The sequence below is a fragment of the Colletes latitarsis genome, chromosome 11 (assembly GCF_051014445.1).
Source record: "Colletes latitarsis isolate SP2378_abdomen chromosome 11, iyColLati1, whole genome shotgun sequence".
Lineage (NCBI taxonomy): Eukaryota > Metazoa > Arthropoda > Insecta > Hymenoptera > Colletidae > Colletes > Colletes latitarsis.
The window spans coordinates 19,352,813-19,364,377 of NC_135144.1; the positions used below are offsets into that span (position 1 = coordinate 19,352,813).

Below are 11,565 nucleotides of genomic sequence, written 5' to 3' on the forward strand. Positions count from 1 at the left end.
GAGGCAATAGATTCTGAACTAGGACGGAAAATACATTTATTTAATAAATTTATTTCCTATCATACAAGAATTATTTTCTGTTTACTGAAGTCGGCCATATCGTAACATTTATTTAGTTACTTTGGTTACTTTTCAATCTTCAGTGATCTTCACTGAATAATATGAACAGATAATGAAATTACTTTATTCTACGTTATTTTTAAACTAATTAAATATTATCTAACAATGAACTGCGTAAAAATAGTGATAAAACCGCTACACTGGCACGTGAAAACGTACCTTTTCCAACATATGTGTTCCTAGCGAGAAACCAAAATTTCCCCTAGTGTAGTCGACTTCAAGTCAGAGATATCAGATTGAGCACCGGGTGCACTACTCACACTATGCCAGATCACGCGTACGTGAGCTCGTAGAGTTTCGGAAAGTCGACAAAGGCAAACTGACACATGCTCTCTTTCTCGATTCTCCGATGCTACCCGAAGTAATTTCGAACCGTCTCGTGGGAGTCAAGAGAGCCGCCCAAGTTTGTCGTGGAATAGTTCGTTAATTTCAACGATAGATGGCTCTTATTCTCAGAGAATCGAGAAAGAGAGCATGCGTCAGTTTGCCTTTGTCGACTTTCCGAAACTCTACGAGCTCACTTACGCGTGGTCTGGCATAGTGCACCCGGTGCTCAATTTGGCATCTCTGCTTCGAGTTACCGTTACCGTAACACTGTCGACTTGTAAATTTCGCGCCAAAGTAGTTGATGATGGCATCAATACCGGTAGATTGAACGTGGTGGTTTTTCAAAGAAGTTTTACAATTTATTTCCTAATGTGACAACAGAGAAGCAAGATTAGTGTATTGTTTTTACCAGACTAATTGTGCCTAATATATTGTTAAGTAAATATGAATCAAAACGACTATTCGGTGACGTGCTCTGTAATAATAGAATGGACAGACTCGCACGGTTCGATACGAAAGAAGATAAATCATCGAACGGCAACTTTACGCTTAATCCGAAATAATTTGCGTGAAATGTTCATCGAGGTACGAACAGAAAAAGCGAATCTAGTAACGAAACTCTCGTTGAAATCCATTAACGTTTTTAATAAATATATGACCGATGGAAAAGCTTCTATAAAACTTAAAGATGAAAACTGTACGTTATTCCTATCGAATGCGCCGGTTTCTCAATTAATGAATTTTTTGAAAACAATATACATCAAATTTACGAATGAACCGGGACAAACGGTGAAAAACCCACTCACAGAGAGACTACTTTCTAATAAATCGTTGGGTGGCCTACAAGAAATTAGTCCTGTAACAAGTGCTGAAGTAAATAAAGCCAAAGAGAAGGCTATTAGTGTGTCACGTGCAACAATTACAACCCCATCTCCTAGTGCTTTGAAGAAGAGAAAACGCACAGATGAAAATGGGTTAAGACCTACCACAGCAAAGAAACTGTATGAAAATCCAACTACTGTACAAATTACAGAAGAACAAACCAAAATTCTAGATGCAGTGCTTAGTGGTAAAAACATATTTTTTACTGGTAGTGCTGGTACTGGTAAATCATATTTACTTAGAAAAATAATATCAGCTCTTCCTCCCGATGTTACAATGGCTACGGCAAGTACAGGAGTAGCAGCATGTCATATAGGTGGAATTACTTTACATCAGTTTGCAGGAATTGGACTGGGTAATGGAACTGTAGAAAAATGTTTTAAGATGGCTGTTCGTAATTCTGCTAATTTATGGAGAAAAACAAAACATTTAATAATAGATGAAATTTCTATGGTCAAATCAGATTATTTTGATAAGATTGAAGCTGTTGCTAGGCAAATCCGTAGAAATGAGAGACCTTTTGGTGGAATACAACTGATCTTATGCGGAGACTTTTTTCAACTACCACCTGTCTCTTCAAGAGATGAAAAAGCAAAGTTCTGTTTTCAAAGCACAGCATGGGAGAAGTGTGTACATTTTAATTTTGAACTACAAACAGTTCATAGACAGAAGGACCCTGAGTTTATAAAAATTCTGAACAATATTAGAATAGGTAGAATTACAGACGATATCGCGGAGGCTCTTAGAGCAACAGCTAAACAAAAAATTGAAAAGAATGGAATTGTAGCAACAAGGCTGTGTTCTCATGTGAATGAAGCTGAAGAAATTAACGAGTTTCAATTAAATGAATTGAAAGGTGAATCTAAAGTATATGTGGCTTATGATTCTGATCAGTCTGTGACTTCAGTATTGGATCAACAGTTAACTGTTCCTGGCAAACTTGTATTGAAAGTTGGTGCTCAAGTAATGCTGTTGAAAAATATAAATATTGCTGGAGGCCTAGTAAATGGAGCAAGAGGTGTAGTTATCAAGTTTGCAGACAATATGCCAGTAGTTCAATTTAAATCAGGTATTCAATATCATACAAAATTAGAGAAATGGAACTTGAAAACAAATATAGGTAACATTGTTCATAGGAAACAAATTCCGCTTAAATTAGCATGGGCTTTTTCTATTCATAAAAGTCAGGGTTTAACATTGGATTGTGTAGAAATGTGTTTATCTAGAGTATTTGATGCCGGTCAGTCGTATGTAGCATTATCGCGAGCACAAAGTTTGCAATCTTTGCGAGTTTTAGATTTTAAGAATGAACAGATATGGGCCCATTCGGATGTACTTGTATTCTATAAGAAATTTAGAAGAAATTTACATGAAATAGAAATGATTCCATTAAAAAAGAAACAAAAATTATAATTATATTTGCATGTTTAAAGAAATATTTTATTATGAGAAAATTATATTATACGAAATATTATTCTTCAGATTTTTGACAAAATTCGAAATAGAATTAATATGACAGCATATGGTAATCAATAATACTATAATAATAAAATAAAAACAAAGATTGCTGTACTTTATTAAACAAAGTGAAAGTATTGATTGTTAAACTTTTTTTTTTTACATTTAATTATTATAACAAGGCATAGAAGTATTTATTTTTTCCTTTTTTACAAATGTTACAAAGCCGCGCATTAAATTATCCTACATATGTTAATAATCATCAACAGTTATTTCTATTGGTGGTATATAACGCCATGTATGTCCAGCATTTATTAATTCCGAACAAAGTATTGGTGTATTCGGGGCCGACTCTTTACTACTACATTGAATATCTATTTTGTATTGTCCAGTTGTAAAGAACACTACGCGGCATTCGTGATAAACTCTTCCATATTCCTGTAACTGAGAAAAACATTTATTAGAACAAACAAAATATTTGTTACAATATTCTTATTATTAAACCGACTTACTACTGGGAGCATAACTTTGTTTGCACCAGCAATAGATAGCCTTGTTTCTAGTTGATAATTATTGACCCCATTATGGTGATCCTGATAAAAATTAATAGACAATGTGAGATCGCTCAAAGGGTGTTCCAAAGCGTTACATACTCCTATCCCGACGCTAACGCATTCGCCTAAACTACACGTTAGTTCGTCCTGTGCCTTTACAAGTGCGTCATTTATTTTTATCTCTGTAAGAAACATGTGTCAATTATTCATTAAATTTAATAGTTATTAATGAAAGAAAATTATATGCACGATGACAATTAAAACATACCCCATTGCAAAGGACTCATTCTAACGAGGTCTAACATATCCTGAGTGAGAGTAATGCCAGAAAGGATTGCTTTCCCAGTCGAATCTGTGCCTAGTAATTGCCATCGTAAATCAACCAGGGAGGCAATATGCTCAGAACAAACTTTTTGAAGTTCTCCAATATCGCCAACTCCATTTAACTATAAACAACGTATGAAAAAAAATGTTTGCGTTTTCGTACTCCTAGATGCGCAAAATTATATATTACCGTAGATAATTTATGGAGCGGGCATCGGTCAACTGGTACGGGAATTCTACAGGACTCTTTGCCCTCCATGTATATACATTTAGTATGCGTATAATGCAATTCCATTTCATGATTGGTCATGTTCGTTAAGTCTAATACGAGATAAAACTGCGATGGTCTGAAAACGTATTTAAAAAAATACAGAATAACTGTTAATAACTGTTTTTACGTTATCACTTACGTTTCTGCTGGAAGCACATCCCAATTCGTAATTTGTACGCTGGGTAACATTTCGATGGTTACAAATACTGACGAAGTACGACAATAACCTGCCGTTAAACCAGCACCACCTGAGTACTTTATTTTTAATTGGCCCTCGATAACATTTGAAGCATGTAATGGAACAGCAAGCTTTGATAATCGCGAACTAACCATGGAAGAGTTGCCAGAATGAGAACTTAAACCTGATCTGAACGAGGAAGTTAACTCGGATTGTCGTTTTGTATGCGACGGAGAACTTAATCTAGACGGTAACGAACTATGTCCCGAATGAGACATTAAACTGCTTGGTTGACTGAGATATGTACTGCTAGTAATATCTAAAGAATATACACGTAGAAGTTAATTAGAATGTAATTTTATAAAACAATGTAAGTAATTATTAATGACACTACCGTTCCGGGATATAGGTGCAATAAAATCTGTAGTCGCGTACAAATATAAGGTAAGACTTGCACTGACACCAGGCTGCAAAGGTAATTGTGTCATTAAATTTTCATCATTCCAATTGAATATTTTGTGTTCAGTTATTGCATCTAGTGTAGATTGTACTGACAACTCAATCGTTTCAATAGGAACTTGGCCAGAGTTTTTAATAGTTACAGTACATTCAGCGCTGTAGCGAAAAAACAGGTTTTGTACTACACTTGAAAAGTACAATTAATGAAATACTTATACATATGTATATAAAATGTACCTTTCACCACCATACAATGATATACTTGCACTAGTTACTATATTATCTCCAGAACTAAAACTTGCAGTCTGAGGTAAACTTGTAGCCACTTCTATCCTTGGCAAAGCTGGAACTACTTCAACAGTATATTGGGGATGAACCATTCCTTCCATGTACCTTAATCTGCAGTTAGATTTTACTCCTAATGTATGTGTACTAAAACCAAGTATTTCTAAGTCTCCAATTTCTTTAGGCCTGCCTGCTAATGTTACTGCAATTGGTCCTGACTCTGCAGGAAGTATAATACTTTCTGGAATTGATTCAAATACTACTCCATTTGTAAGAAGTCTCATATTGGACACATTAAGTTCAAATGGTAAGGGATTAATGAGCTGCATTGATACTTCACAAATGTCACCCTCTACCCACAAGTAATCTGTAATTATTTATACTTTTTGTAAAAGCAAATTGTAACATATCTGGTTCTATAAATAACATTTAACAATTGAAATGTGAACACACCAACTTTACTTTTAGATGTATTCTTTCTCTCCAATGAGCCAAAATTAATCGGCGTAAATAAGAAAGGACCATGATCTTCTTTGACTCTTTCAATCTTTTGAGGCTGAAGGTGTGATTGCATATTTTTCAAAACAAATGATTTTGTTTTTGGAATATTCGTTAAATTAGCAGGTGGTATAACTGTTCCCGAATCTAGAACCTATCAGAGGAACTTTATTTTTTCTAAATGATGTAAGTTACGGATTTCCGAAATAGTTTTACAACACTTACGAGTGGTACGGGAGCACCTTCGCATTGTTGAGATACGCTTTGTAGTTGCAAAGCGGTGTCTTTGCGCTCGATAGGGGTCAAATAATTGTACATTGTTTGAAGCAAAAATGTCATATGTCTAGTTGCAAGTGCTGGATTACCCATACGATTAGCGGCAGCAACAAGATCATTTATCACTTGAATCTGAATAACTGGCCAACCTCTATGCGTATCTATGTATATCAATTTTTTCTGAATATCTTACTGTAATTTTATTGAAAAGAATAATGCATTACTGCAACAAAAATTACCAGGAGTCATATCAACAGGATCTAAAGACAGTTTAAATCCAGGTGTGGCTTGTAGCATTAAGTTATAACACTGTTGCCAATCTGGATTAGGATTATTTTGAGATACATGTCTTGTTGCAGCTAATCTTAAACAGAATGATGATTTCCTTATGAAACCAAAGCTTGTGTATAAATCTGACAATGTAGTAAATCGATCGATCTGAAATATTGCAAATATGTAGTTCCACTGAACTTAATAAGCCAGTAACTCTTTCAGTGAAGTTACTTACTTTCTCTTGTTCGCTTAATAATAAATTTATAAGTATAACATTATTTAAATAAGAAGCAGCTTGCAAAGTGCAATTTTGCTCTATTGAAATTCTTGTGGCTTTAAAGCTAGCTTCTGTCTCGATTATTCCAGCATATTGATATTTACTATAATGAACTATTGCCTCACGATATTTCTTTGATATTTCTTCAGGTAATAAAATGTGTGGCATACTGCTTTTTACTACCTCTACAGCAGGTGGTGATGGTAAAGTTGTAATAGCTTGTGAACCTCGTCTAAATACAATAAGCCATTATCACTTTTTCCACAAACCCATCAATTTTTTTATAATTCAAATGACTTTTTGTTTTTTTACATACAAACAAAAAGCATAAGTGTAAATTATACATACCTCTGCTTACCTGGACTTCCTTCTTGAAGGGAAGAGTTTCTTTGCAATGGAAGACTTCTACACATATTTGGATATAACACTAGAGCAGATGCAGCACATAAACCTTCAAACGCTGCTCCTAGCCACAGCCAATCATTAACTGCTTGTAATACACTAGCTGCTGAATTATAGTTACTTAAAGCATCTGCTGGAAGTCCAGCTTGAAGACACAAATCACCTAAATGTTTTGTCATGCGACCTACGCATCTTTTTCTATTATTTCTGGATTCAAGATCCAGTCCTATAAAATCTTTCTTTTCAAAAGGTGCTAATAAAAGGGAAACTCTATCTATTTTTTCTTTGGATCTTTCCAATCTTTTAGATTCCAAGATCCAAAACAGAGAATTCAGGCACTCCATAATGTGAACTTCAAGATCAGGGCAGGTCTCATCGGTATAAAACACAGCACAAGTTTTAAAATTTGATGGTGTACTAAATGACGATGGTGGTTCATGCAGATTGTTTGTTTCTGTTGGCCCAAAAAATATAGCACGCGAATCGTACAGTGTTGCACTATACTTTCCTTTCAAAGTAACATGAACTCTGCACAGTTCATTGAGTTCTGCTTGGTTGTCATATTTGCCAAATGTAATTAACCCCAACAGTTTTCTGTGCGTTTGAAAATCTCCCCAATCATTATTTTCGACGGGATGTTCTCTAACAAATCTAGCAAGGATTTCACGTGTTCCACCGGTAGAATCAGTGACAGTAAATCTGCTACCTGCTTTAATTATTCGTTCGCATAACCTGGTAACAGTTTTTTGTTTAATTTGTGTACCAATGGGTCTTAAAAGCAGGAGTAATGCCGCGTGATCATGAGCAGTTTGCTCGTAATCAGGATGAGACATCTTATTGTCGGGTACCGGACTCGACAAAATAACACTGATAGCCGAGCGCATTTATGTCACTCACTACCAAATGGTACACACGTGTCCCTTAATTCTTGCCGTTTGAGGGGAATACGGTACGTCAAATACATCCCCTCTTTCTTCTTGATAAGGTTTTTGCACAAGATAAATGTACTTTAAAGTCTTCAGCTTGCATAAACGACGATAGTCTTTCTTATCATAGTATAACAGACATACGACAAATTTTGAACCCAATAATTAAATCCCATATGCATCATACTCACTATGTACAACTCAATATAACATCTCACTTTCTTAATTCTGCTTACTACACAAGCAACTGCAATGGCAGACTACCATGTTTAAAATAAACTAAATGCACATGCGTAAGGGTACGATCACAGTGAAGCGGCGAGACGAACGTGTCGCGACAAAATCAAACCAGTATAATGCAGGAATTGAAAACGATTATATCGATTTCGGTTCTCGAAATAGTCATGGAGAATCGAAATAATGCTATGACCGTTATGAAAGAAAACGGTTTTAGTCGATATCGATTCCGGTGACGGTTCTACAGCCTCTCATTATATCAGTTCTATTTCGGTTTTATATCGGTCCTGATACTAGAGAAATCATTAAAGCATGTGAAATGATTCATAGGTACACATTTATTTTTATTATACGTTTAAACTCACAATTTCTACTGTATATGAAAAGACGTAATAATGCATATAAAAAGATAAAGATGAAATTTAGTTATCGATTTTATCTAATACATATTGAACTGAACACTGATTACTTACATTCGCGTTTAGGGTATTAACAAATAAATTGGAAAAGATTTTTGTGTATAATACTTTATTATTATCTTAATCAACTAGGTGTATAATTTATGGTTTATAAAATTGGCACATTAATAAACAAAAAGAAGTATAACATTTATCAATTACAGTATTATCATCTAGAACATTGGTTACACAGGAGCTGAGTCTAATAAAATAAAAATTGTAATAACAGTGATAAAGAAATTAGACGAATATTTACAAGATAAAATTGTATAGAAAAGTATTAACATTATAAAAATTTTTAAAACATTTAACCATAGATGGTTGCACTATCTATTAGAATAAACATTAACTACAAGTTTCCATTTTATTCATATATAGTTGCTATTGTAAGACTTCGTAAATAATTATGAAGATATTTCACTAAAAGATAACAATGTTATAAACGTGCTTTAAACAAGTGAAATATTTTGAACTTAGTGTGATAATAAAGAATATTGATATTGCAATTAATTTAGTTTGTAAATATTGAATATTCATTGGTCATCAATATATATGCAAACTAACAATACATTTCTCCACATAAACGTATTTTACCTGATGGATAACATAAGTATTTTTATAAATTTTCTAATTACAAAAAATAATCTGATTGTTATGAAGTCATCTGTTAAATGTTTGGCCAGTACGGTAGATTGAAATGTTGCACCATACTTGTAATTTAAAACTTATGTTCATAATCTGTTCTACTGATACAAAAGTATAAGGTATCATGTACAGATCTGCAGATCATTAAAACACAAAACTAAAGTCGACAATCATTTGAATGAATATTTTAAATGCACTTACTTCGTTTTAAACATCTGGTATAGAGTGATCCATAAGTGTTTTTAATAAACTAGTATTCATTCTGGAAAAACAATTTTGTATTAATATTTGTGGTTTTATGTAATGAAACATGTCATCGTATTCTAACGCATACATACTTTTTAATCATGTGTTCGTAAATGTACGAGGGTATAATCGTTACGGTGATAATGTCTCCGCCATTTTCAATTTCCGCCGTAATTTCTTTATCTTTTAATCCGATGACATTCTAAAACATTTTAAATAAACGTGAAATTTACGAATCTTGTCAATTACATTAAATTCGCCGACTCGTAAATTTGTAATATACTTTTCCGTTAATTTCTAATAGTTGATGATCCGTTAAGAGTCCATTCCGAGCGGCCGAAGAATCTTTAAACAACGCAATTATCTTTCCGTTTTTAAACTGAAAACCGATATACCCTGCACTATCTTTGTGCATGGTTACTGTACGCTCAAATGGCCTAAAATGAATAATTTTACACCAATAGTTAAAATACGATGTATATGATTACTTTGTAACTTAAGAGCATGAACAAATGAATTAAATTAACCTATCGCGTATAACTACTCTGATGCCGTTAATATCAGCTTTTCTTAGCATTTCATGAACCTGTTCCATCGTGTACCCAGCAACAGAAATATCATTGATACTCAAAATTTGATCCCCAAATCGTAAGCCAGCAAATGCAGCTGGAGAATTTTGACTTACAAGGCATACAAAGATGCCATTACTGACAGCGTGTACTCTCAAACCAATTTTACCATCTTTATCTTTGCATAATATCAACTATAACAATCAAATAATAATATCAAAATTGTAAATGCAGTAATTAGTTGTTATGTATATGCATATGCATACATATGAAATTACCTACCTCTCTTATACCATTTGTAACTTGTGCTCTCTGCAATCCTAAAGATTGTCCAGACAATGGTGCAACCATACTTGCTATTGGTCCAGATGGAGCAGGTACACTAACTGTCACCTGAAATATAAAATTAAACTTTAATAAGATTCTACTTCTGTAAATTACATCGTATTACTTACACTTGAACGTTTCACAAGTGAATATTCAGGCATGTTTTCTGCTATCACTTCTTCACTGAGTTCCATTCCCATGTATTCTCCTAACAAAGGATATAATACAGCACTCGAATTATAGCTAGGTGCAGATGGAACTATTTGTTCTTTATTCGATATGGGTGGAACATCGTATTGTGACTCTGCTTGCAATTGAGCCTAAACATAAAACATGTTTATACTATCCATAATTTTATAGTTGAATGTTTATGCTATATGACATACCTTCATCATATGATCTACTTTCATGTCTTCAAGGGTAGGGTACAATGACATTTTGTACAGATTTTTCTGTAAATAAATATGTATCGATACAAAGTTTGTTTCAAAGAAAAACATTTCTTAGTAGCAATATAAAAATTACTTTGGAAAAAATAACAACACAAACAGAGTTGCAAGTTTCTATTTTATTTTAATACATTATAAAAGCATTTTAAACGAAACATAAATATGTACATAAAATGCAAAATACAAGAAATATTCGGTAATATTATATATAGTTTAACCGATAAATGTCTGCATACCGATGTGATAAATCTGCCAGACATTTATCAAAGATACATAAACGTTTGGATTTATAAATAAGTTTTGATGCCATACCTTTAAAAAATAATTGATAAAATGCAAGTAACTTTTGTAATATAAATATCCTTTAGTAATTATTGCACTATTTTACGTAATGATAAGGAAATCATAGAATTGTAGACGTTTCACAAAAGTACCACTTGAATTACTTGGAATACCATTGACAGGCCAGAAACGATGATAAAACGATCTTGGTAGTGTTAACGTCAATTCCGTTATAACAGCTGATTCATTGGTTTAAGCTGCAGCGTACAATGCGTCACTGCAAGTAAACGATTGGATCTAGTCACGTTATCTGAGAATAATGTGTACCAATCACCTTCATACATTCCCTTGCAACCCCGCGAAATAATTTCAATTCGAAACTTCAGCCACAAAACCTGCTTTTTTTCGACGAAGATGCTTTCAACTTAATTCAACAATCTAAAAAACGGTGTATCTTTACAGCAACATACAATTTTTTTTTAATGGAAATGGAACATATTTATCTAAACTCCAATGTATCGCGTAATACATATTGTATAATATGAGCAATGCTTCGAAACATACTTCACTATTGTTTTGTCTAGTAATGGTGAAAAGTATCTAAAACATTCTGAATTTGACGTATTTCCTTCGTGGTAAAAATTTGTCCGGTACATATTTCGTATTTTAAATGCGTAGATGTGGTGCGACATATCGAAACGTTTCGCGTATGTTTATAACGGTTAACGAGACATAATACACTTCATTTGATGAATTGCCGGATGGAACAGACGAAGAGGAAGCGAAAGAACCGCAAAAGACGCATATGTACAACGTGGCGATCGACGCCTTGCGTTCCGGGC

At 33.7% G+C, this 11,565-nt stretch overlaps 3 protein-coding genes across 5 annotated transcripts; 1 reads left to right on the forward strand and 2 right to left on the reverse strand.

The window, feature by feature from the left end:
* Window positions 1-642: 642 nt before the first annotated feature.
* On the forward strand, window positions 643-2,947 carry Pif1 (Pif1 DNA helicase). The gene has a single exon (XM_076777328.1). It carries the CDS (start codon window positions 892-894, stop codon window positions 2,740-2,742), a length of 1,851 nt encoding a protein of 616 aa, XP_076633443.1. The 5' UTR covers window positions 643-891; the 3' UTR covers window positions 2,743-2,947.
* Brun (trafficking protein particle complex subunit brun) lies at window positions 2,877-7,758 on the reverse strand. The gene is made up of 12 exons (XM_076777327.1): window positions 6,531-7,758; window positions 6,141-6,414; window positions 5,872-6,070; window positions 5,582-5,793; window positions 5,312-5,510; window positions 4,811-5,225; window positions 4,509-4,729; window positions 4,076-4,433; window positions 3,856-4,012; window positions 3,610-3,787; window positions 3,300-3,523; window positions 2,877-3,231 (listed from the first exon to the last, which is right to left on the reverse strand). The coding sequence occupies exons 1-12, from the start codon at window positions 7,466-7,468 to the stop codon at window positions 3,040-3,042; spliced, it is 3,567 nt and encodes a 1,188-aa protein (XP_076633442.1). The 5' UTR covers window positions 7,469-7,758; the 3' UTR covers window positions 2,877-3,039.
* Window positions 7,759-8,290: 532 nt separating this feature from the next.
* On the reverse strand, window positions 8,291-10,972 carry LOC143347582 (syntenin-1). Of its 3 annotated transcripts, none has more exons than XM_076776860.1 (9): window positions 10,754-10,972; window positions 10,379-10,444; window positions 10,121-10,312; window positions 9,948-10,058; window positions 9,624-9,859; window positions 9,380-9,533; window positions 9,189-9,298; window positions 9,052-9,112; window positions 8,291-9,007 (listed from the first exon to the last, which is right to left on the reverse strand). In XM_076776860.1, the coding sequence occupies exons 2-8, from the start codon at window positions 10,427-10,429 to the stop codon at window positions 9,058-9,060; spliced, it is 909 nt and encodes a 302-aa protein (XP_076632975.1). In that variant the 5' UTR covers window positions 10,430-10,444; window positions 10,754-10,972; the 3' UTR covers window positions 8,291-9,007; window positions 9,052-9,057. The 3 variants fall into 3 exon arrangements, with proteins under 3 accessions (XP_076632975.1, XP_076632977.1, XP_076632976.1); XM_076776862.1 differs by having other exon boundaries at window positions 8,292-8,948; XM_076776861.1 differs by having other exon boundaries at window positions 8,292-8,984.
* Between the last annotated feature and the right edge of the window lie 593 nt (window positions 10,973-11,565).

What these genes read in the sequence shown, in the direction of transcription:
- Pif1 (XM_076777328.1), top strand. Translation starts at nt 892, where the DNA reads ATGAATCAAAACGACTATTCGGTGACGTGCTCTGTAATAATAGAATGG.
- Brun (XM_076777327.1), bottom strand. Translation starts at nt 7,468, where the DNA reads ATGCGCTCGGCTATCAGTGTTATTTTGTCGAGTCCGGTACCCGACAAT. An exon ending in GGAAGTCCAGGTAAGCAGAG is followed by an intron (nt 6,415 to 6,530) that starts GTATGTATAATT and finishes TATTGTATTTAG; the next exon opens with ACGAGGTTCACAAGCTATTA. An exon ending in TCATTGTATGGTGGTGAAAG is followed by an intron (nt 4,730 to 4,810) that starts GTACATTTTATA and finishes TTTTCGCTACAG; the next exon opens with CGCTGAATGTACTGTAACTA.
- LOC143347582 (XM_076776860.1), bottom strand. Translation starts at nt 10,429, where the DNA reads ATGTCATTGTACCCTACCCTTGAAGACATGAAAGTAGATCATATGATG. An exon ending in CACTTGTGAAACGTTCAAGT is followed by an intron (nt 10,059 to 10,120) that starts GTAAGTAATACG and finishes TTTATATTTCAG; the next exon opens with GTGACAGTTAGTGTACCTGC. An exon ending in AGAGTAGTTATACGCGATAG is followed by an intron (nt 9,534 to 9,623) that starts GTTAATTTAATT and finishes TATTCATTTTAG; the next exon opens with GCCATTTGAGCGTACAGTAA.